We start from the raw sequence: 23,953 nt of genomic DNA, 5'->3' as shown, positions 1-23,953 counted from the left end.
AGCGACAAGAAGCCAAAACACACTGAAACTGAAAATGAAGGGCTGATGCTCACATGCAGCTTCCTTCCTGTGTGTGTGTGTGTGTGTGTGTGTGTGTGTGTGTGTGTGTGTGTGTGTGTGTGTGTGTGTGTGTGTGTGTTGCAGAAGACGCTGGACGAGCAGCTGGAGAACCACAGGGAGGCTCATCAGAAGCAGCTCAGCCGCCTCCGAGACGAGATCGACGACAAGCAGAGGATGCTGGACGAGCTGACCGAGTGAGGGGCGCGCACACACACACACACACACACACACACACACACACACACACACACGCACGCACACACACACACACACGGCTGACTGTCAAATCCTCAAAAGGCTCTTTGAGATTATTAGCAGCTGGAGAGAGCATTGTTGTACATGTTGTAATAGTTTCTTATAATAATAATAATAATAATAATTAAAAAATCATTAATTTGTTCATTCAAAAACAAAATAAATTCATTATAAAACTGTGAATGGAGGAAAGTAAAATCCTAGCCTCTTAGTGACGTTACTGAAGCTGCAATCAGCAACTTTCTGTGACTTTATCTAAAACAAATGATCATCAAACTTATTATCACTTTTCTGTTCATCAGCTGACTCAGTTTAGTTTATTAAACGTGTTTATGACAAGAACCGTGTGCAAAATACAGAGAGGAGACGCTTTGTGCCAAATGTCACTACTACATCATCTCCATCTGTAGTCTCTGGGCAGGTGAACCCATTCATCACATAATCAAAGTGTCAATCAATCTTTTTTTAGTTAGTTTGTTTGTTTTGTTTTTAAGCCTTCACAAAATGTCACTTTAGCGTTTGACTGTGTGTAAAATGTGCAGCCACTTTGAGTTATAAAGAGTCTTAACATCAGCATCGTGACGCCTCAAAACCAGAAACTCTGTGTGTGTGTGTGTGTGTGTGTGTGTGTGTGTGTGTGTGTGTGTGTGTGTGTGTGTGTGTGTGTGTGTGTTAACACATGATCACAGCTTGGGGTAAACACAGATCCTTTACCTGCCCTGAATATGTTTCCTGATCCTCTGCTGACACGAAACTTAAAGGATGATTCTAGTTTTTTTGCAACTTGGACTATTTTTTTCCCCTTTTGCACTGCAAAAAGTCAAAATCTTACCAAGATTATTTGTCTTATTTCAAGTAAAAATGTCTTATTTCTAGTCAAAATATCTCATTACACTTAAAATAAGACATGATCAGCTCAGAAATTACTTGTGACACAAGTGAACAAAGTAAAAATTTGCTTGTTCCATTGGCAAAATTTGTTTCTTGTTTCAAGCTAATTTTCACTTGTTTCAAGTAAATTTTCACTTGAAACAAGTGAAAATTGTCTAAAGACAAGTAATTTCTGAGCTGATCATGTCTTATTTTAAGTGTAATGAGATATTTTGACCAGAAATAAGACATTTTTACTTGAAATAAGACAAATAATCTTGGTAAGATTTTGACTTTTTGCAGTGTGGGCTCCAAATGACTGATGAGGACAAAAGTTTTATCACTTCAGTTTTATCTTTTGTCCTCATCAGTCAGTTGGAGCCCACGTGGTGGAAAAATAGGGCCCAAGTTGAAAAAAAAAAAAAACCTGTGTAATTCTCTTTAAATGCTGTCAGTCGGGCTGAGTTCTACTGACTCAGCAGTTTAAAGAGAACAGAGCGGTGGAGAGACTGTGGCTCTGACGTCGGCGCCGTTTCAATAAGAATCTGAATCTGCTGCGATTATTAATTCATTTTTTTACAGATGCGGAGCCAAATATCAAGAGCAGAGATCAGACGAGCTCTCGGTGAAGTTTGAGAGGCTCGGCGGCTCGGTGGGCGACTCGGCGACTCGGCTGCTTCAACATGTCAGAGCTGTGAGCTCAGACCTCGCCGCTGCTCTGAATTCATTGTGAAAGGCGACGAGCGGAGGGAGCGAGCCGCGACCAAACACAGACTCAAATTAAAACATCAACGCCAAAATCTGAAACGAAGATGGAAAATCCACTCTCAGATCAATTTGTGTCGGGTTAAATCACTGAACTGGAAGCTGAGGAGGTCATGAGTTCAAGTTTGGACTCGGACTTTAATCCCAGCCGTGTTTCGAAACTGAATATCTTGAGAAGAAGAGTAGAAATGCTCCACGTTGCGGGTTCAAGGCTTCTTTCCAGTCGAGTTTGACGCCCGACATCCAAAGAAAAAGCAGTTTCCTCGTGTTTTCTGCGTCCGAGTTCAGTTCAGTCGATAAAAACGCTCTGAAGCTCCGTGAGCGTCACATTTCAAACGCGTGGTTTCCCCGCTGAGCCACATCCAAGGCCCATTTGCAGCCTCTTTGTCAGTTTGATGCGAACAAGTTTTCACAGCAGTGGCGTCGCAGCGTCAGGTGTCGGAGGATCAAAACGCGTGACAGAAACCTGTTTATTCTATCTGTGCGAGCCGCCTGCCTCTGGATTCAAACACATTAACCAGCTGCAGCTCCTTCACTGGGAAATATTGGGAAGCAGACGCCGCGTTTTGACATCACAGGCGCCTGTTTACCTCTGTGAGCGCCTCACCGCCGTGTGTTTGTGCCGCGCTCGCGCTCCTGACATCACGAGATAAAAGCCAGACGAGGATCACAGCGCCGACTTTGTGTTCCCGAGACGCTTCTCATCCCGCCGAGATTTCCCCCCCGATGTTGGCATCATCAGGCTGTCGACAACACGGGTGTAAACAGGCCTAAACCCACACTAATCACCTTTTTATGTGCAGATTACGGCTCACCTGCCAGATTTAGCTCGACACGTGTCTGTATGATGGAAATTCATATTAAAGAAAATCATCGGGAGGAGGGTTAGAATGGGAACAACTTCATGCTTTTCCTAAAATAAATGTGACTTTTCTCTGCAATTGGTGGTTGTTTGCAGTGTGAGCGATGAGTGGGAGTCAGTGGGAGTCAGTGGGAGTCAGTGGGAGTTAGTGGGAGTCAGCGGGAGTCAGTGGGAGTGGGAGTCAGTGGGAGTCAGCGGGAGTCATTAGGAGTCAGCGGGAGTCAGTGGGAGTTAGTGGGAGTCAGCGGGAGTCAGCGGGAGTGGGAGTCAGCGGGAGTCAGTGGGAGTCATTAGGAGTCAGCGGGAGTCAGTGGGAGTCAGTGGGAGTTAGTGGGAGTCAGCAGGAGTCAGCGGGAGCGGGAGTCAGAGGGAGTCAGTGGGAGTTAGTGGGAGTCAGCGGGAGTCAGCGGGAGCGGGAGTCAGAGGGAGTCAGTGGGAGTCATTAGGAGTCAGCGGGAGTCAGTGGGAGTCAGTGGGAGTTAGTGGGAGTCAGCAGGAGTCAGCGGGAGCGGGAGTCAGAGGGAGTCAGTGGGAGTTAGTGGGAGTCAGCTGGAGTCAGCGGGAGTCAGCGGGAGCGGGAGTCAGAGGGAGTCAGTGGGAGTCAGCGGGAGTCAGTGGGAGTCCTCATATGTTCAGATGGGTGACGGTGTGTTTGTGTCCCAGTCTGAACCAGGGCCTGCTGCTGGAGCAGGAGAGGCTGCTGTCCGACTACGACAAGCTGAAGGCCGACGAGCAGGAGAAGGACTCCAAGCTGCAGAAGCTCATGTAGGTATCATCACTCCGCTGAGGAGCTAAGATACAGTTTGTGATGCAGGAGCACTGAGGCATTTCAGAGTTCAGGAGGCAAGAAATGAAGGTTGCACGAAAAAAAAAAAAAAAACGAGATTTGAAGCATGTTGTATTGTTCTTGTGTTATTGTGTTTGACAAGAGTGTGTCTACACTCTGTGCACTGTGTGTAGACACACTGCGGCAACATTATATGCCATCATATCATGTGCAAAAAAAAAAAAAAAAAAATAGCCAGAATATTATATTTGACACGTTTTTTAAATCGTACGATATTAATACTATGTTTAACCTCCTCAGTCAAGCCATTCCATATCTTTACTCCTCAGACTGAAATAAACTTCCTAAAGCAAGCGTTTTTTTTTTTTGTTGTTTGTTTGTTTGTTTGTTTTTAGAACTGTGATGTCATTTTTCCTTGCTTTTATCCAGCCGTATGAAAATGAACTTTCAGAGGCTTCTTCACACCAGTATTTCATCACCATAACAACGTCGTCCACATTAGTTTTCCTAAAAGCTGTAGCACTGTTGTGTTGTGATGACTTCAAATTGGGCCGCGTGATACCATCCCTCCACCGGAAAAGCCCTCAGGGAAATGTTTGCTTTAAAGAGTAAATTATCAGTGTGTGGTTTATGAATGGCGACAGCATTACTCGCTGTGGAATCAGAACATCATAAGGTGGGTATTTCAACCAAAAATTCATATTTGGAAATTAAGGGATTTTGACTATATGTTGTGAAATCACAGTACCCTCCCACATGATTTGCAAAATGGTTTGTTACAATGTAAAATGTGGGGAAATTGTATTAAATGGGTCAAACATTCAAAATCACTGGCATGGCCCTTTAAGGAGGAGAGTTCAGGTAAGTCACTCAGCAGTGCAGCGTCTCTCTCATGCCGGTTCCATGTGGAGAAAACTCACTCAATTTCAGCTCTCTCTTCAAACAAGAGAGAGCTGAAATTATAGAAAGATTAAAAGATGTTTTTACCCATAAACCATGAAACGTGTGTTTTACGTAGAGCTGTGGTCAATTAAAGACAATCCTGGTCGACTTTTGCACTTCCGCCCGCCTGGCAGCCGAAATTAATCCTAAATAAACATGAAAAGAAAGTTGCAGCCTATTGAATCATTTTTAGCCTAATTATTTAATACTGACAGCTTAGATACCCCCTCCTGTGGTGTGTGTGAAAAAATTCTCGTTTCCTGTCCTCATGTCGTCTGCCAAGCTTGTCGAAATGCCTCCTCTTCCCTCCTCCCCCTGGTTAGCGGGTCAGCAGTCGCCTCATAATCTCAATCTGGGTGTGAATCTTCTGACTCATCGTTGTTTTCATCCTCAGAGACGCTCTCCTCACTCAGGCCGTCAGCCGGTATCACCGTCTGAAACGCAGCTGTAGAAACTTTTGTTCGCGCAACGTGGCGACTAAACCCAATATAATCCCAATCCCACACGTGGCTTAATTAGATTAATGAAAAAACAAGGAGAAAATGCATCCCATAATCTCAGGTTTTGATTCGTAAGATGGCTCTACTGACACCAGAACTGAATTGGGAAAATTTCAGTCTCAAAGGGCGAATTCAAGGTGTTTCAGTTTGTTTGTGCATTTAGGGTTAGGGTTAGGGATTAAGGATTAGGATTGATGTTTCGTCTGTGTTTTGCCTCTCGCCTCTTTAAATCCCGACCAGGCTGCTGAACGAGCAGAGGGAGCAGGCCAGGGAGGAGCTGAAGGGCCTGGAGGACACCGTGGTGAGTCTCAACTCAACTCAGATTTAGACTCAGATTAACCGTCAGAGCCTCTTTAATCCAGATCAGCCACAGAGTCATTAATTAATTAGACAAATATGAATTAAACGTCTCGTAATTTGTCTTAACATCAGTGTGGAGATGTTGTCAGGTTGTTTCACATGAACACAAAATAAAAGACGCAGAAGCAGAAGCTGACATGCAGTGGTGTGTCGTATCGTTTTATTATTCTACACATTTTTTAAAACATTTACAAAGCAGCAACATTTAACGTCCAAGGGAAGTGAAGTGAGGACACACAGCACAGCGACCTCAGCGGGACAAATTATGGAGCAGTTATGGAGTGAAATGTGTGTGGGTGGATTTTGTGTTTTGTATTTTATCTCCTGGTCTGTTTTTTTATTATTCTCTTAATCGTCTTGTGTGTTTTTGCAGGCCAAGGAGCTGCAGACTCTGCACAACCTGCGCAAACTCTTCATCCAGGACCTGACCACGCGGGTCAAGAGGGTACGCAGGTCTCCTCCTCAAAACTCCAGATTGCAGGTGTGTTTTCCAGGGTTTTTTCAGTGAACCTGAAGCTGTCCTGTGTGTGTGTGTGTGTGTGTGTTTCAGAGCGCAGAGCTGGACTGCGAGGAGGGAGTCGGCAGCGTCGCCCAGAAACAGAAGATTTCTTTCCTGGAGAACAACCTGGAGCAGCTCACCAAGGTCCACAAGCAGGTACAGTCACACTACTCACGTTTTCTGATGTAATGCATGTAAACCTGCACGGAAAATGAGAAATTTACACCAAATATGAGTGGCAAGTGCAAACACGGCTCTTTCAGCACGAATGAAGCTGTAAAATATTGATGACAGGACTTGAAGTACACATGTGCAGTTTAAAAAAAATGATAAAAAAAAATATAAGCTACAAAAAAGCAAGAACTTTCCTCTTTTTCTTCTTCTTCTGGTTCAGAAAATTGGTGTCAGATTGAGTTTTGGCTGAGCAATCCCAATCCCAATCCCTGGCATAGCTTCCTTTCCTTTCCATTCCATCATATTTAATGGAAAACAACTTTTTATACATTTTCTTGGAGAGTGCTGTAACAGGCTGGATTTTTGGGTTTGACACCATTATTGAAAACTTTAAATAACAATATATTGGCTGATGTTTTTCAAAGCATAAAAACACACATTTGTAGCAGGGAATCCTCAGGGTTTTTTTTTTTTTTTTTTTTTTTTATAAATCGGCCATCACGATAATCTCTGATAATCTCTGGCAGCTGGTGTGTCAGTCGGACGTTTGATTCCTCGCTCTTTTTGTCGTCCAGCTGGTGCGGGACAACGCCGACCTGCGCTGCGAGCTGCCCAAGCTGGAGAAGCGTCTGCGGGCGACGGCGGAGCGCGTCAAGGCGCTGGAGAACGCGCTCAAGGAGGCCAAGGAGAACGCCATGAGGGACCGCAAGCGCTACCAGCAGGAGGTGGACCGCATCAAGGAGGCGGTGCGCGCCAAGAACATGGCCAGGAGGGGGCACTCTGCTCAGATCGGTCAGCCGCCACACTTTGCTGTTCATTTTTTATTACTTTCAGTATTAGTTTTAGTTAGTTTTTATTATTATAACATGATGATGTTATATAAAACAATATAACGCCTCCTCAAGCTTGTGTTAATAAATTTGACCAAATTGACATTTTCTGTATATTTTTTATTTTATTTTAGTTCGTTTTGCAAGAACACATCATTTCAGTTAGTTTTTCTTTTGTATAAGTCTATTTTTTTTATTTTAATTTCTATTTTTAATTAATTAAAATGATTTTTTTCACATCTAGTTTTAGGTTTCAGTTTAGTTTTGCTTCCCCGGGGCTGGACTAATTTGCCCAATCAGCACGCAGCCGCTTAAAGCTACAATAATCAAACTTATGAGAGTCATGCAGAGCTGGATTATGAGCTTATTTCACACATTAGTTGAATCTAAAAGGTCCTCACTTAAAGCTCAGCCCCTGGCAGTTTTCATTATTGCACTTTAACAGAAGATATTCATTTAAAACGAGTGAGTTTGGCTCCTGATGGTTTTTCTTTTATTGAGGGAAACCTGAGAGGCGTCTGTCATCTCTAAGTGGTTCATGTCTGGTCTTTGGCTCGGAGGCGACATTTAATATAAATCTCCATCTGAAATCATGAAAGCAGACAGGTTGATCGCTCAGCACAGGAAAATAAAAAGCAGCTCGTGAACGCAGAGAGCAGCCAAAAGCCTCTAAAGGAGGTGAAGTGACTTCCTGTGTGATGTGTGTGTGTGTGTGTTTCAGCCAAGCCCATCCGGCCGGGCCACCACCCGCTGCCCTCGCCCCTCACCGCCTCCATCAGGGCCGGAAACCTCTACAACCACAACTTCACCGTCAGCAGCAAGTAAACCCTGCAGCCAGGTGAGCAGCACGCCGTCCAAACTGCAGTACACAAATATTAGGCCATACTTTCACTTTGAATTTCTTGTATGTATGTAAGGAATACTCCAACATTTTGGGCAAAATACTCTTTTCTCTGATTTACCCAGACTGAGACCAGATGTTGGACACCATTCTCACCTCTGTACGTGCAGTTGTTTGGTTCCTGTGGGTGACATTTCCTGTTAGCTTAGCATAAAGACTTGAAGTCTATGGGAGTCGTTAGCCTAGCTCTGTCCAAGTGAAAAAATCAACCTTTCAGCAGCTCTAAAGCTGATTTATTCACACATCTACATCATGTGGATTAGAAATAACATCTGGGTGAGTCACAAAAACAGGTACTTTGCCAAAAAATGTTGGAATATTCCTTTAAAGGCTAAAAACCATGACAATATCCCATTAATCCTATGGTCGACCGTTCACATGTGTATCAATTCTCAAAGAACATTTGCAGAGCTTCTCATTCACTTACGTTAGAAAACCAAGTGCATTTAGGAGGTGCTCACATCTTTAAAGGAAAAGTTCACCTAAAATACAAAAGATCATTTTGTATTGTGTGCCTGTCCAGATAGCTTCAGTGTGACTTGGTGAGGTTTCCAGACAGATACATGAAGATTGTGTTGTTTTCCATCTCAAACCAGCTAATAGGAGATATTTACAGGCGGTCACTGTAATCCAGGACAGAGAGGATCCTGCACACGGCCTGTGCATTGCATCACATGTTTGCAAACGTCTTGGACCTTCGTCAGAGTGTAATACAGCACACGATACTCACCTTTTAACTTTGGGCTTTTCTTTGGCTCTGAAAAACTAAAACAATTGGATTTCTCTTCGCCAGAGAGTCCAGCTCCAGTTCCAGTTCCAGTTCACTTTTTGGTCCATTCTTGACACGTGGAACTGTTGGGAACCACTTACAAGCAAAATAATTTTCATTTCGGTATTTTAAATCAGCCGTTAACAAACTGCGGCAGATATTGTTTGTGTTTTTGAGTGGAGTTGTGATTTTAGTGTGAAAATAACGGCTCATTTGCATTAATCTTTGGATTTGTGTGCCTTCTTGCAGACGGACCACAGCCTCCAGTCTCACAGCATGTCCAACTTCACACGTCCCACTTGGATCCGTAAGCCCCGCCCCTCCTCTTGAAGCACCAATAGGAGGCCACCATGACAGACTGTCACCTCCCAGCGAGACCGCCCGGCGATGTCCATACAGTATTGTCTCGACACACCAACGTCACACACCACATTTCATTTGCTGGAGGACATCCACAGCGTCAGTGGCCCCATTTATAAAGGCTGTTCCACTCAAATTTTACGTTTCGCTTCATGAAAAATTGACCGATACCAGCAGGTTGCATTGATTTTTCTCTAGTTTTCTGTGATGTATCAGCAGCTAAAACTCATATTTATCATTTTCAAAGATATAAATGTGGCAATTTTTTTTTTTGCGCCATTAAGAGGAAAGAGGATTTGCTGATAATCAAAAAGACAACAAGATATTTTTATTTATAAATGAGGCCCTGAGTCTTTTCTCTTGGTGGTGGTGGCTTCACTGTCAAATATTCAAGTTTTTTTTTTTTAACTTGCACGTATTTTTTTTTTTTAATGGTGTTACTTTCCTGTATTGATCATCTGCATACTTCCACTAGTTTACGACAATTTGAGATGACCAGATGTTGGACACCATTTCCACCTCTGTACTTCCAGTGGTTCAGTTCCTATGGGTAGCATTTCCTGTTAGCTTAGCATAAAGACTTGAAGCCTATGGGAGCTGTTAGCCTGGCTCTGTCAAAGTGCAAAAATAAACCTTACAGCTGCTCTGAAGCTGATTTATACAGTGGATCATGTGGATTTGAAATACACATGGAATTTAAATTATTTTAAGACATGAAAAGGTGGAAATAGCATCCAACAGCTTGTCTCAGTCTAGGTAAGTCTAAAAAAATGTTGATGTATTCCTTTAAGATAGCAGCTTCTGTTCTGCAGAAAGTCAATTAGGGGTTTTTCGTGGAAAAAGTATGCATTTGTGCAACATCGGCTTTGGCTTACGCAGTTTGCACGGGCTCGCCGGCGGCAGTTTGCTCTAAAATCTCGTACAGGTCGAGCGTTTCGCTTCGTGGGAAAGTCTCTTCCTTTTCCAGTTCATTTCTTCTCTTTGCGTTTCTGTCACCGCGATTTCCAGTTTCCCTCGTTGACCGTCTCGCTCCAAAATTTAAGTTGAAGTTCACTTTTGTCGTTAGTTTACTGTCGGCTTTCGATAGACTGTCCCGTAACCCGCAGGTCACGTGATCAATCCCAATAATCTGCCCATCACCGTTGCCATGTCTTCAAGCAAGACACTGAATGTGAAATTTGCCAAAAATGGCTAAATCCACGGGGCGTCACATGGCAACTGAAGTGCTCTAAATTCCTCAAAAAGTTTAACATAATGTGAAGAGAATCAAAACAGTAAATCCAGGTGTCACTGCTGGTGCAGATTAAATAAACTCTTGCCATCAACAGCTCATAAAAACACAGCGTTAATGCATTTTTCCATTAAAAAAAAAAAAAAAAAAAAAAAATCATTAACTTAATGAATTTTGCATAACCCAGGCCATTCATTCACCATAAATTGCATTAAGTCTGGAAATCTTCTTTTATGCAAAACAAGTTTAAAAAAAAATTGTGCCAGTGGGGTCCATTAATCCACAGTTTTCCAATGCAAATCAATTTGTTTTAAGAATTTTAATGAAGAAATATCTTCAAAGTCCTTTAAACTGCACTGGAAAAAAGTTAATTTACTCACGAATTTGGCCGATTTCTCAGCTAGATTTAGAAACAAGATTTCGAAGCCCAATCATAGAATAAATAACTTGTTCTCTTAAAACCAGCCATAATCAAGCATTAGTGTATTGGAATAGTGATTATTTTTGTATTTAACAGCAAAACAAAATGTGATGAACCGACTCCTCCAGCCTGTTGGACGGGTTACATCACTTCAGGAGGAGGAGGGACGCTTTTTAAAAACCCGTCAATTAGGGGCTTGTCATCGGCGTAGGAGATGATATTTTAGGAAAGGAGAGCGTTGCATCGCCCTGTACCCCGAGTGTGACGCTGCTGATCAGCCAGTCAGACAGCTTTCACACACACACACACACACTGGCTCAGGGTGATGCATTTCTCTCAGTCCGAGACAAAACCTTATCAGTTTTCATCCTAATACAAGCTCAGTAAATTATTTTTTAAACAAAATTCTGCACCAACTTTGTGCCTTTAGAAACTGTCAGAAACAAACCAGACACAACATGTTGCTTCCGCTGTGTTTTTAAACAGCTGCAGGGCGAAATCGGACAATAAAACTGAATCATATCGTATTTCTTCCTCACAAATGAACACCACTTCATCTGAATTTCGAGCACCTCAGTTCATCAAACAATATAATGACATGCGTTTATGCTTTTGCGGATTAGTGCCGTTTTCAAATAAAAAGCGGCAGACTGTCATGTTTGAGGCGCCGATGTTCCTGCTGCTTTCCTTGGTGATGCGAGTCGAGCATGTTTTTGAATGTACATAAAGATCGTGATGAATATTTTTCTGTTGTAGAGGCGAGATGACAGTTTTCGTTGCTCTGGGCGGCGACACACAGGCCGGCTTCGTGAGCAGCCTCGATGTTTTTCAGGAATGGTTTGGATGCTTCCTCAGCCAGTTTGCTGAGAAACTGAATTTGCCTGCGAAGTCGCCCGGTGTGTTGCCACTCAGAGCCTATTTATTTATGCTAATTTATGCAACGTTTCTATGTAAATTGGCTGTTCAGACTGAAGGAGAGCCTGCGTTAGACGGCTAATAACTATAAATGCATGGAGTAGAGCTTGTTTTAAAGGGGAATGTCACTGCGCTCGCCAAATGTTGCGCAAAACTGGATGTAACCGGATGCGAGTGTTTGCAAAACGCCCAACATTTACTTCATCATGATGTACATTTTAAGATTGCATTGTTTTTGTTTTTTTGTTTGTTGGTTTGTTTTTTTAAATCTGCCAAGTCCCCTTGTTCGTTTTGGCCATGGCATCGTACGTCTGAACTCAACTGATGCAGTTAAATCTAATAAAGTGATATCTATTTAACTTTATTTGCTCGCTTTTGTTCCAAAATGAGAGCGCCACCAGGTGAGGGGGTCTTGTCATGATATAATCTTTAATCCCTATATGTATATTTCCCTCTGGAACATTGCACATTAGCATCATCAGTTTGGGACAGAACAGACAAATGGGGTATTTTGGTCAGGTCACAATTAAATTAATAAAAAAAAAAAATCAATAAATAATAGAAAAATCTTCTTCACACAATCACATATAAAGTCCTACATATTGAATACAACAATGTAACAAGACAGTTAAACCATTGTATCTGTACAAATACTGTAGTTTTTCACGTGTTTTTCCACATATTTCACATACTTTATGATATACTGCGCTTTCGGCCGTCGCACAGAAAAGCAAAAGGGGGTTACTCTCGTAACTCCGGTTCTCTGAGTCTTTAGAACGGCCCCAAGAGCCAAGATGTTCGTTAGTTAGCTTGTCGTTTCCAGGCCTGGGTCGAATAATATTTGAAAATAACTTTTGGATTGTGTTTTAATCTGTTTGGATTACTGCTCAGGTTTGGTTTACTGCACCAGGTGACTGAGATAAAGCTGCTTCTGTGGTTATTTAATCTGAAATTGACCGGCTAAACTTTGTGGCACATCTGGTAATCCAAGCAGGTTAAAATAAATGCAAAAGGATTATTGGAGAATGTTGTTTGGCCCAGGTCTGGTCTTTTCACAGGATCTACAGCTTCAGTAAGTTCCTTTTCTCTCGCATTCAGATGATGCTGGCGGATGATATTTATGTTATAAAGCCAACACACACTGCACACTTTTACTGCAGAGAAGAAAAAAAAACTTCAGTCGACGTTACAAACACTCTGGTAAACAACGAAGTTTCGGGCCGGGGTTTGTTTTTTTTTCGTGAAAAGCGTCTTTTGGCTAAGACCCCCCGTTTGTGCGCTTCACTTTCCCGACGCCACGGCTTAGCCAAAGGACGCGTGTTTTGGAAACCCAGCCGCGGTCGCTCGGCACGGTTTCGACACGGATGCACACACGTTCACATGCATTCTCAAAGCTTCCGCGGTGTTCACGCACGAGCACACGGCGGCGCACTCCCCTCACACCAAACAGCCACGGGAACAAACGGCCAAACGCTCAAGTTACACGGTGTCCATTTATTTCTCTACACCCAGGAGTCGGGGGAGCCGGTGTACTTGTTGGCCCTGTTGGAAGGCCTCCGTGTGGTGGAGTAGAAGTCCACGTAGTTTGTGTTGGCTTTGAAGCGGAGGGACTGGCTGGCGTAGGCCTCAGGGGACGACGGCGTCAGGTGCGCCGGCTCGTCCTCGTACGGCTCCTCCCCGTAGCCTTGCGGAGACGACAGGTACATTCGGTAGCTGTTGTAGTTCTTCCTGTCGGGCTCGTCGTAGAATGGCTCTGGGTGCTGAAACGGGAAACAGGAAACATCTCGCGCTTCATTTCTTACACGACTCACTTGAACGCTCACTTCTGATTGGCTGTCGTTTTTTAAATTAGCAGACACCGCATCACAGCCGAGGCCTTGTTCAGACTGCAGGTAAATTAGATTTTTTTTTTCTCCAATCAGATTTGTGTGTCCAGACGTCACGACCTATCTACACAGGTTGCTATGGTAACGACATAGGCGTCAGTAACTACACGTGCTGGTGATGCAGGTTGTCGACAGGTAAGCAGAAGAAATGTCCAGAAGCTGCCGGCAGACAGTTTATTTCAGCGTCTCCGGGTCGCTCTGCAGGCATCAGGGTTTCTGCTGAGCCGCTCTGCTGCTCCTCCCACGCTCAGGATTTGACGTCGTCGTCCTGTGTTGCGTTGAGAGTCACATAACAGACTTTGAAATCCTATTCGAGGATCCAGAGCGTCCAGACTGACTCATCTGTACAAATCCGATTGGACTCGCATTTCAAACCTCCTCCAAATGTGGTTTGGATCTGGTTTGCAAAAATCTCATTCCATGTGTTTTTTTTTTTTTTTGCTGTTCAGACTTTATCCTTGTTCAGACTGCCGGGCCAAAACCACATGGAATATGATTTTTGCTAATCAGATCCAAACCACATTTGGAGGAGGTTTGAAATGTGATTCCAACAGGATTTCTCCAGATGTGTGCCAGTCTGGACGCTGTGGACACTCAAATAGGATTTCAAAGTGTCTGTTACGTGACTCTCAGCGTGACACACGACGACGACGACATCAAATCCTGAGTGAGGGAGGAGCAGCAGACCGGCTGAGCAGAAACCCTGATGCCTGCAGAGCAACACAGAGACGCTGAAATAAACTGTCCGCCAGCAGTTTCTGGGCTGGAAATCTGCATCACCAGTGCACATGGTTACTGATGCCTATGTCGTCACCATAGCAACCCGTGCTACGGTAACTTAAGTGATGTCTAGACACACAAATCTGATTTGTCTGCAGTCTGAATAAGGCCTGATTGTATCGCTCTGCAGTCAAAAGGGTCAGTCAAGTTTGTTGATTTCTAACCAAAATGTCTAGCGCCCCCTAATGGCAGAAAGATGCTATTGCTTACTGCAGTAAACACTGCAAACCAAGGCTAATAAAAAAATGGACAAAAATTCTTACAGTATTACTTCTCATTTGTGAAAGCACGGTCTTTGGTTAGAGCCGGGGGGTCAGACTGGTGCCACAGAGGCCGACAGGCTGCAGGTTTTCACTCCAACCACAAACTCCACCAGGTGAGTTCACTGATCAGCCCCTCCTCTCTGCCTGAGGGTGATCAGTGAACTCACCTGGTGGAGGTTTCGGTTGGACTGAAAACCTGCAGCCTCTTGTTTCTCCATGGCACCAGTTTGACACGTGGGTTAGAGGCTCAAAGTTCTTACTGAAATGGTTTGTTTCTATGGTTACGGGCCTACTACAGTGCAGCCATGGATGCTAAGTGCATTAGTTTCTATTGGTACAGTGCTGCTAAGCCATTTTTGTGTAATAAAATGTTTTTTTTTTTTTTTAATCAATATTTCAAATGAGTAACATCATAGGGATGAAGCCATGCAGTAAGTACTTATGATTTCTAAATACAAACAAAAATCTTGAGTAATAAAACTGCAATAAGTTACCCAAATTATACATTTCTACTGCCTTTTTGGTTTTGAAATGATAGCAAGACTGTATCTGATTATAATTACACTACAATTTTCAGATGTGCTAATGCAACCTTCAAGTTGTGAAAATAAGAAAGGAATAAAATGAACTGTCCTACCTGGGACCTTCTGAGATCCTCTCCTGACTGGGAGGAATACGTCCCGATGAAATATGGGGTTTTCTTCTCAGACCCTTTAGAAGAAAAATACAACAACATAGAGAGTAAATATAGCATAATACTTCATCCAATACAGGTAAGCTCATACATATATACATAATTTTTCATGAACTAATACCAACAATGGCTTAGACGTGGACAATAATAATTTTTCAGTGAGTTAAATTAACCTTTCTAGTGTATATGCTAACCAAAGGTAAAAGGTCCACACATAGATCCCTGAGGAACGCCACATTAGCAGACAGTTGTTGCTGACCTGTGTACTGTCGTTTGTGTAAACTGTTGTCTCCATAATATGTGTCGAGTTGCATAGATGACTGCGCCCTCTGGTAGTTTGAACTGTGTCGTCGTATCCCGAGCATGGCTGGCGAGGACGTCGCACTACCACCTGAAGAGAGACAACCAGCAAGCAGAGAAATGCTAAATTCCTCCGAAGTGGATGCTTTTGGACAAGACCCTCCATTTGTGGGATTCTATTCATTGTCTATACAGGGGAAAATTGTTTTGGAAATAATACATGCATACAAAACTTGCAAATACACATTTTCATTACAAGAGAAAACCTGTTTTTGCCGTCTTTATGTTTGGGATTTAGATGGATTGTGTTTTCATGCTCAATGTGCAAAAGACTTAACTAACCATGCATACACACCACTAACACTCCAAGAAACTAAAGGTAATGTCGGTGAAGTCTCTGACCTGATTGGATGACGGGGGACATCTGCAGGGGGCTGGTGGGCAGGGTTGGTTGGGATCGGTAGCGGTCTCGCTCCAGGGTGGAGACAGGAGTGATGAAATGGGTGTAGTTCCATCCGTCCTGCACACAGTTCATGTCAGTTCAGTCAAAGTTACTCAGTGCTGCAACCTGATATGAAAATACATCTTGCTTTGTGATAAGTATTAAACTGTTCACATGTCATATTTGAACCCTGAAAAATGGATTCAGAGTGGTGAGATTACGACATAAGGTTGAAATAATAACACAACAATCTCTCATGAAATTATAGTGAAACTAAACTGTTCTTCATTTTGCTGGGAACCCTCTAAGCCCCTCAAGGACCATCTGACAGTCTGAAAAAAGACCCCAAAAAACCCATGAGTCCAAACATGCAAACATGTTCAAAGTCATTATACTGTCAAGACATGAATTTAAAGCTGCACTGAGTGATGTCTGGCCACTAGAGGGGGCTGAGACCTCAAACTTCATTTGTAAACTAACAATCGGTCCTGCTTCCAGGCTTACAGTGGGTCACTAGTACAAAACTGAAAGTTAAGGTGAATAAATGTGGTTTTAGGATGGAAATAAGGGCTACATTTGACCCTCACAAGGCTCATGTTGGATTAATTTGGATTATTTTGTCTCTGAGCTCCAATTTGAAAATGTGGTGAAGCTGCAGACTTTGCAATGGCTCATTTTACTGTAATAAATGCATGTAATATTGCTAAATGTAGCTTTAAATGATATGATTTCAATTTTTACATCTTGTCACTGTTGTCTGAAAACCTTTGGCCTTCATGTTTTAACGTCAAAATGGTTTTGCAAATGCTTTTCTGTGGGCTGAGAAAATTGAAAAACCCTTAACCTTTCCAAACCAATTAGACTGGGTCATGTGGTCAGCCTAACAACAACAACAAAATCCCTGCTGGAGACGGCATTTTGCCAGCCAGCTGGGGGCTCATTATAAGTACAGAAAATACTCAGGCAGTAACAACTACAAACTTCAGCTCACGCCGAAACTGGTTATGAATATTTCAACAACTTGACCTGAGCTCAGGTTAATTCACCAGCCTATATAAAGTTACCGTTTCCAGCTAAGGTTCTCAAAATGTGAATCAGAAACACTTGAGTGATCCCAGAGGGGAAATCAGGTCAGCTACAGTTCCACAGATTCTCAAGAGAATAATATATATATATATATATAAGCATGAGTGAAACTGGAAGAAATAACGAAGGAAAAATTAAATATTAAATATGTGCAAGTGTGTGCATTATGTAAAAACATGTGCATTAAACCTAATTTGTGAAAAAAGAAGGTGTGCATTATGTGAAAAGTGTGCATTAATCCTACAATAATATTACAACAGAATTAAGAAATTGAGACTATTTGAATTTAACTGTAAAGTTGTACAGGTATAAATTGTTGCACAGTTAAATAGTGCACACTGATGCAGGCTGTTAACAGAGGGTATTTATCACCACAAGAAGGGAATGACTTCTGGTCCAGGGTTCAGAATTTAAATTCAAAAGTTTAGTCAGCGACAAAAAAAATTGTGAACAAACTAAAACTTTAACCTAAACAGCAGCAGATGACAAAGATCTTGGTAAAACAAACACCAAGAAAAGAATAACAGAGAGTGATTCAAGATGTTGCACGATCCTGTTAAACAACTAAAAGGTGTTTTGTCTGTGCGTGAGTGTGTGTGTGTGTGTATGTATGTTGTCACTGACCTGCTTGTAGAGGGTCCTCAGCTCCCTGTACTGCCACAGTGTGTTTAACACCTGAGCTGCTGCCTTGACCACCTTCATAGAGTATCTGGGACACACACAAGAAGAACACACACACAGCTGGGTCAACAGCCTGGAAAAACTGTGTGTGTGTGTGTGTGTGTGTGTGTACAAATCTGCACCAGGCTAAACTTTCTTCCACACCGGTCCCTGTGTGCACACCGTCAGATTATCCCTCGTCACGACAAGGGCTCATGAATCATCGCACTTCTTGTGAACGTATAAAAATAAAATCTCTTTCCAAGACGAGAAATCCACCGTCTGCAAAAGTGACAGCTGCTTTTATGCTTTTATAAAATGACTCACTGCACTTCTCAAAGGACGGGAGGTAAGACATCTGTTGGAGAGGGAAGTCAGGACGCTATAGTTTGAGTTTAAAGTTGTTTTTAGGCTTTAAAAAGAAAAAAAAAACTGCTTTACAGGCAAAATAGTTACCACCTAACACACAGAAAGAGAGACCTGGCTTCAAATCTGCATGCATTATACATTTAGTGGAGGCAGATTTTTCCACAGTGACTTAAATTGTCTAGACAATCAACATTGCATAGATGATGCTGATGAATTAATTGGGCATTAAACACTGAATGAGATAGAAACCTGTACTGATATTAAAGATTCATACCTCCCTCTCTCTCTCTTCAGACAATGGGATGACATTTGCTGTTTTATGGGCATGAACTTATGAAATAAAAGAAGAAAAGAGCTGCCTCTATTGTATGCCCCTGATGTTTGCAAGAAATTTCGGCCAGTGTGACATTGAGACGCTCTCTGCCTTTGGCTATTTGTGCTCCTGAACTGCGTCATCAGCTCTCACGAGGCTGAAGGGTGATTTTGCCTTTGAAATAAAAGCTGGAGATTGTTTAAATATGTTTGTCAATTAGGGCTTTGTGAGTGGATTTTTTTTTTTTTTTTTCAAATTTCTGCAACATAGTTACCTTGCTTCCTGGAAATAGCAGCTGACAACACGAATGCGTTTTTTAGGATTGTGGCACATTTGGAGTGTCTGCTGATGTCCGCATTAGAGTTTGAGTTTATTCAGAGCCCAAAGTCACGGTTTACAGGCTCAAAGTGGGCGAGAAAAACAGCCCAAAAAACCCACAGATCAAACAGAGAAAGAGGGAAGAAATCTTGAGAAGGACCAGAGAGAGAGGGTGCTGCTCCCCAAACAGACAGGTGTGACTTAGGTGCTGAGCAGGTCAATATCATGGAGCTGCAGGTGCAGAGAACCCCCCTAGCTCAACTCCAGCAAGTTCAGATCCACAGTTTTAGATGTTTAAACTTGCACGTGTACATCAACACCTGACAAGGAGACCACCAGAGCCTTCGGGCACTAATAACCATTTTCCACGAGTAAATTGAATTTTTACTCCATTTTGATATTCTCGACAAAGGTCAAACGTCCATACCTAGACCCCTGAGGAACACCAGACAGTTATTACTGACCTGTGTACTGTTGTTTGTGTGAACTGCTGTCTCTGTAGTTCCCTTAAATTGTTTAGAAACAGTTAAAGGCAGACTACGCAGTCTGAAACAGGAGGGCAAGCCACTTTGTTTACTCTGATGAGACTGAGGAAGGATAAAACCCCTCAGCTTCATGCCAACACGAATAACCCATAGAATAAATGTAATGCTTTTCATTGTCTGTCTTAAATCTGATGTTTTGATGTCAATTGTACCCAAAAAAGAAATAATGGAGTAAAATGTTCTTATATTTTGGGTTATGATGGGGTGAAAGAGTTGTCCTGAATTCTTAAGGCATTTCTATTATTTTGAGTATTGAGAGGCATCATTCTTCACCACATCATAACTTGCTGGGGTGCCCTCCCCTTTGAAACTGCATCGTGTGCCTTTAAATTTAGGGTTCGGGTTTTCTCCGGTCAAGCTGAGAGTGAGGATCTGGACCCGCTGGAAATCATTTTCAGCTCTGTCTAAAAACTGCTGGTCTAAAAACTGCCATGGTTCTCCGGGCCTGCAGCTCGATGTTTCTCGACCAGGTGGGCAAACTATCAAAGTGAATTTGACCCAATTCGAAAAGCAAATGAAATTGCAAAAAAATTTACAAGTGCAGAGACAAATAACAAATTAAATTAGCTGGATCTGAGCATATCTCTTCAGCTGAATCAGTTTATTTTTATCAATTGATAAAAATAGCTGTCTGGCTCAACTTGTAAGGCCAACACTGCTGCCAGCATTGGCTCCCATCACAGATTTCACCCAATCTCTATATCATACACATATCATACACCATATACTGATGCCACAAGCCCTGATTAACAGTAACATGACAGAAAAAACACCAAAATTTTCTGAATTTTGGATACACAGAAGCCTGGATTTCTGAAATATTGGGGGGAAAGGGACTTTATAGCAATTTATTTTGTCCAGTAACTCCAGATTAATGGATCAGGCTACACTGCTCAGCGAAATTAGGACATCCACTCAGTACTCGGTATTAATCAGAATCAGTATCAGCGCTGACAAAGTCCTCTCTACTCCAACGCCTTTGTGGATTGGATGTCATTCAGTGAAAGGACGACCGTCTCCTACCCTTTCCCTCGTCCTTTGCTGATGTCCACCAGCTTCTCGATGCCTCCGCTGTCGGCTAAAGCTTTGGCGTTCTCCATGTTGCGGCTGGTGACCTCGTGCAGCGTGCAGCAGACCGACGCCACCGTGTCGTCCGACAGCAGCGAGGGGCTGCCGCCGGGCAGACGGTTCACCAGATCCCGCATGGCGTACTTCCCTGCAGCAAACAACGACAGACACAGACCGGCTTCAGAGTGGAAAAAAAGACCAAAGAAATAGGATTTGGTGCTTTGTGGTTTCCTCTAGAAGAGTCAAACAACAAGAAGAACTTATTAATTCATATTACTAAATGGCCATTATAACATTGTGTGGTTTTGATGCTTTGAAGAAACAAAACTTTCTCCCTTCCTGCAGGTTTTTGTTCTGGTGCGACTCCTGCACACCTGATCCAATTACAGGATACACACTTTGATGCCAGTCCTGTTGAACTCAATTTGCTCCCACTGTTGAAGCAGCTCCATTCAGCCTTTAATTGGATCAGGTGTGCACGAGAGGAGCTGCTGCAAAAACTCACAGCACAGGAGGAACACTGGGAAACAAGTGGGAAATAGCTTTTCCTAGCAAACTCACAAAAATTCTCTGTTTGAGTTTCTAATAAAGGCCTCATTTATAACTGAATATGTCTCATTCTGCACAACATCACGAGTACAGATAATGATATTCAGCAAACAAAACATAGAAAAATACATTTTGAGGGGAGTTTCTATTATTTGTTAAAGCAAAATAACCCATCATACAGAAGTTAAGACAGACAAACGTTATCAGTGTTGCCAAATTCTGAGACGTTTTAAAAAATTAATCTAGTCAATCTAGAGTGACATATTTTACGTTTTCCACTGTAAGAGACCTCACCAGTTCAGTCAAGAATGCAGCTTCTGGTTCAGTTTATAGAGAAAATGATGGGAGAAAATGCAAAAGATGGATTTTTCTGGCCTATTTGCCAACTGGATGCAAAGATACTTCTTGTCCACAAGGGGACGCTGCATTAACTTTCTGTCAAGATGATCTCCAACAATAATGAATGGACATTTGGAGCACCATAACACAATAATGAACAGTGACTGACATGTAATAAATGTAAAATGTATATATCAAAGTGGGCAAATTCACTTTTGCAGTGTTTGGGTTCCACACCTCTGTTTGAGAGTGTGTGTGTGTGTGTGTGTGTGTGTGTGTGTGTGTGTGTACCTATCAGCTCCTTGTTCCTGCCGTCCAGAGCCATGTTGCGCAGCGCCGTGGCGACAGAACAAACCACGCGGTCGTTGTCCATCCTCAGCAGCTCCACCAGGATGGGCAGACCTTTCTCCTTCCGCACCGCCGCCCGGATGTAGGCCGAGAACTGGACGCGCACACACACACACACACACACACAAACACACACGCAGGGAGTTTGGATGTTAATTTGACTTGACTCGGCATTTCCAAGTGTCACAGTGTGGAAGCTGCAGCATGAAATCCAAACCCAGGCTATTAAAGGACACTTTCACCGCGATTGGAGTTTTGCTCGTTTACCTCCATCGCGTTATGAGATCCTGTTTTTCAAAGTAAATATTTTCAAATGCTGTCAAAATGCTCTCTAAATATTACAAGGCACTCCTGGTGAAAGGAGAAAGAGCCAATTTGAAGGCATAATTGTGTAAAATTGATGTAATCTTGCAGGGCTATTGCTGGGGAAGCATCTTAAAGGAGTGGAAAATGAGAAAAAAAAGAACAATAACTCAAAAATCAGGCAGGATTTGTCTTTTAAATGGATAAGAACAGAGACTATTTTACAGGTAAGCGATGAATATTTAAGTGAGAAAGGCTCTTTCTCAAAAAAACAGTGTACAGAGTTGTGTTTTTACATGAAACAAATCAACTCTAATGACCCAACACTGGTTTCTACCTCCAAGGCTCCGGTGGGAAAAGTCATGAAAGCAGATTAACCTCAGCTCTGCTTTACTAGACTTTAAAAACAAACGAAGCGGTGGGTTTGCACCTTCCAGTTTCCGGCGGAGAGGTTCTGCAGCGAGCCGGCGGCGCCCTCCAGCGTGGCGGGGTTGGAGCTCTCGGCCAGCAGGCTGAGGTAGGGCTTCACCACCGCCGGGTGCCACAGCTGCTCGGCCCCCCTCAGGGGCTGGGAGAAGCCTGGGATGGGCCCGACACCGTCCCACTGCAGGAAGCACACACACACACACACACACACACACACACACACAGACCACAGAGTGGCAGGGTCAGTTCCCAGTCAACAGCTTCAGTTTTTTCTGCAGTTTTTTTTTTTTTTTTGTCAGGCCTCCATTCTTGTGTGCTTTTATTTTGTTGAGCATCATATCAGAGGGTTGGGTTAGTTGAGTGTAACGTTGCATTTATCACATCGATGCACTTATTCTAAAATCTGCTGATTCAGCTGCATCGATCTGCTAAAAGGAATAAAAAAAAAGGAAGGAAATGAATTGTTTTGACTTTGGCTTGAATCCACATGAAATGCTTTAAATTGAATTATTCATGACTTTATTTTTAATGACCTTATGTTGTGTTGATCTGACAGGTTATTTTTTAAAATGAAAATGTTATTAATAATTAATATTGTTAATATATTAATAATTAATATTTTTGTTTTCTGTTTTTTGGACATTTCAGAAGACAGGGAAGCATGAAGGCTCACATTATTGCACCTGCTTATTTTAATGGATATAAACTTTTGGCTAAAATGAGCTGAAGGTTGAACTGAAAGTTGTATTGAACTGAGGTTTACAAAGTTGAATCTGTCCAAATAAACCAAAAGAAAAAATACTGAATTGCCCACAGAACTATATATCTATATCTGTCTATCTCTCTATATATTTTTTGTTAATTTCATTTTTTTATTTTATTCTTGTTATTTTTTTGTTCTTTTAAAAATCTTTAATTTTTTATTTTGTATACTTTTGTATCTTTTATTTTTTTATTTTATTTTTTAAAATTTTCTTTCTTTCTTTTCTTTTTTCTTTTCTTTTCTTTCCTTTTTTTTTTAGAAATGTCATTTGAGCTCTGGTGGCACCCCAAAAAATAAATAAAATAAAATAAAATAAAATAAAATAAAATAAATCCCCAGCGTGAGATGTCTTCCCCGAAATGAACTCAGTATGAAAATCATCCCCAAACCTGTAAAAAAAAAAAAAAAAAAATCTCTGGATATCCGGTATCTGTTCATACCGAGCCAATTTCCTGGACCTATATTCTTCTTAAAGGCACTGAAAGGTAAAGAGACACTGAGACTTTAAAAAAAAAAAAAAAGCTTAAAGCGGATCTCAGGTCTTCTCTTTGCCTGAGGGGATTTCTGTTGGGAACATAAATTGAATATGGTCTGTTTCCACTTAATGACATTAACAAAACGTCAAAGGCTCCTTTATGAGATAGTGAAATACGCTTCCATTTACCAAAATAAAGGCATCAAACGTGTCCAACGGGACATGTTTGATGCCTTTATTTTGGGATCAACCTGCTACGCGGTGGGAATCGGTAGCCGTAATCCGTGAAATTGAAAGCGTGTTTTTGCAGGAGACGCGTCACGCTGGAAAACGGCTGCCAAACAATGGCACTTCGAAGGCAATCATGGAATTTGAAAAAAAAAAAAAAAAACCCAACAACAAACAAACAAACAAAAAAAGGGTTTTATTGAGGAAGCAGCTTCACATTACTCACGCTGCGGCGTTAGGTGTTAAAATAGAGCTGCTCCTTTGGGAAGACTATTATTTTTACTTTCCACATTAAAA

General features: G+C 42.2%; 2 protein-coding genes across 2 annotated transcripts in view; one reads left to right on the top strand and one right to left on the bottom strand.

The window, feature by feature from the left end:
* The window catches only part of LOC115372241 (kinesin heavy chain-like), a 40,359-nt gene extending 31,402 nt beyond the window's left edge, over positions 1 to 8,957 (top strand). Inside the window, exons 19-26 of the mRNA XM_030069953.1 lie at positions 145 to 254; positions 3,476 to 3,577; positions 5,282 to 5,342; positions 5,775 to 5,846; positions 5,952 to 6,056; positions 6,650 to 6,866; positions 7,626 to 7,742; positions 8,824 to 8,957. Of these exons, the coding sequence (XP_029925813.1) occupies positions 145 to 254; positions 3,476 to 3,577; positions 5,282 to 5,342; positions 5,775 to 5,846; positions 5,952 to 6,056; positions 6,650 to 6,866; positions 7,626 to 7,729 (771 nt within the window). The 3' untranslated portion in view covers positions 7,730 to 7,742; positions 8,824 to 8,957. The remainder of the gene's footprint in view (positions 1 to 144; positions 255 to 3,475; positions 3,578 to 5,281; positions 5,343 to 5,774; positions 5,847 to 5,951; positions 6,057 to 6,649; positions 6,867 to 7,625; positions 7,743 to 8,823) is intronic.
* Positions 8,958 to 11,911: 2,954 nt separating this feature from the next.
* Positions 11,912 to 23,953, bottom strand: part of LOC115372234 (plakophilin-4-like) — a 52,223-nt gene continuing 40,181 nt past the window's right edge. The window contains exons 14-21 of the mRNA XM_030069941.1: positions 22,195 to 22,368; positions 21,405 to 21,555; positions 20,181 to 20,373; positions 17,577 to 17,661; positions 15,827 to 15,944; positions 15,384 to 15,515; positions 15,068 to 15,141; positions 11,912 to 13,261 (exon numbers count right to left, since the gene is read on the bottom strand). Of these exons, the coding sequence (XP_029925801.1) occupies positions 13,004 to 13,261; positions 15,068 to 15,141; positions 15,384 to 15,515; positions 15,827 to 15,944; positions 17,577 to 17,661; positions 20,181 to 20,373; positions 21,405 to 21,555; positions 22,195 to 22,368 (1,185 nt within the window). The 3' untranslated portion in view covers positions 11,912 to 13,003. The remainder of the gene's footprint in view (positions 13,262 to 15,067; positions 15,142 to 15,383; positions 15,516 to 15,826; positions 15,945 to 17,576; positions 17,662 to 20,180; positions 20,374 to 21,404; positions 21,556 to 22,194; positions 22,369 to 23,953) is intronic.

The sequence above is a fragment of the Myripristis murdjan genome, chromosome 2 (assembly GCF_902150065.1).
Source record: "Myripristis murdjan chromosome 2, fMyrMur1.1, whole genome shotgun sequence".
NCBI lineage: Eukaryota > Metazoa > Chordata > Actinopteri > Holocentriformes > Holocentridae > Myripristis > Myripristis murdjan.
Note: the sequence above shows the minus strand (reverse complement) of the source record. Positions and strands in the feature narration are given on the sequence as shown.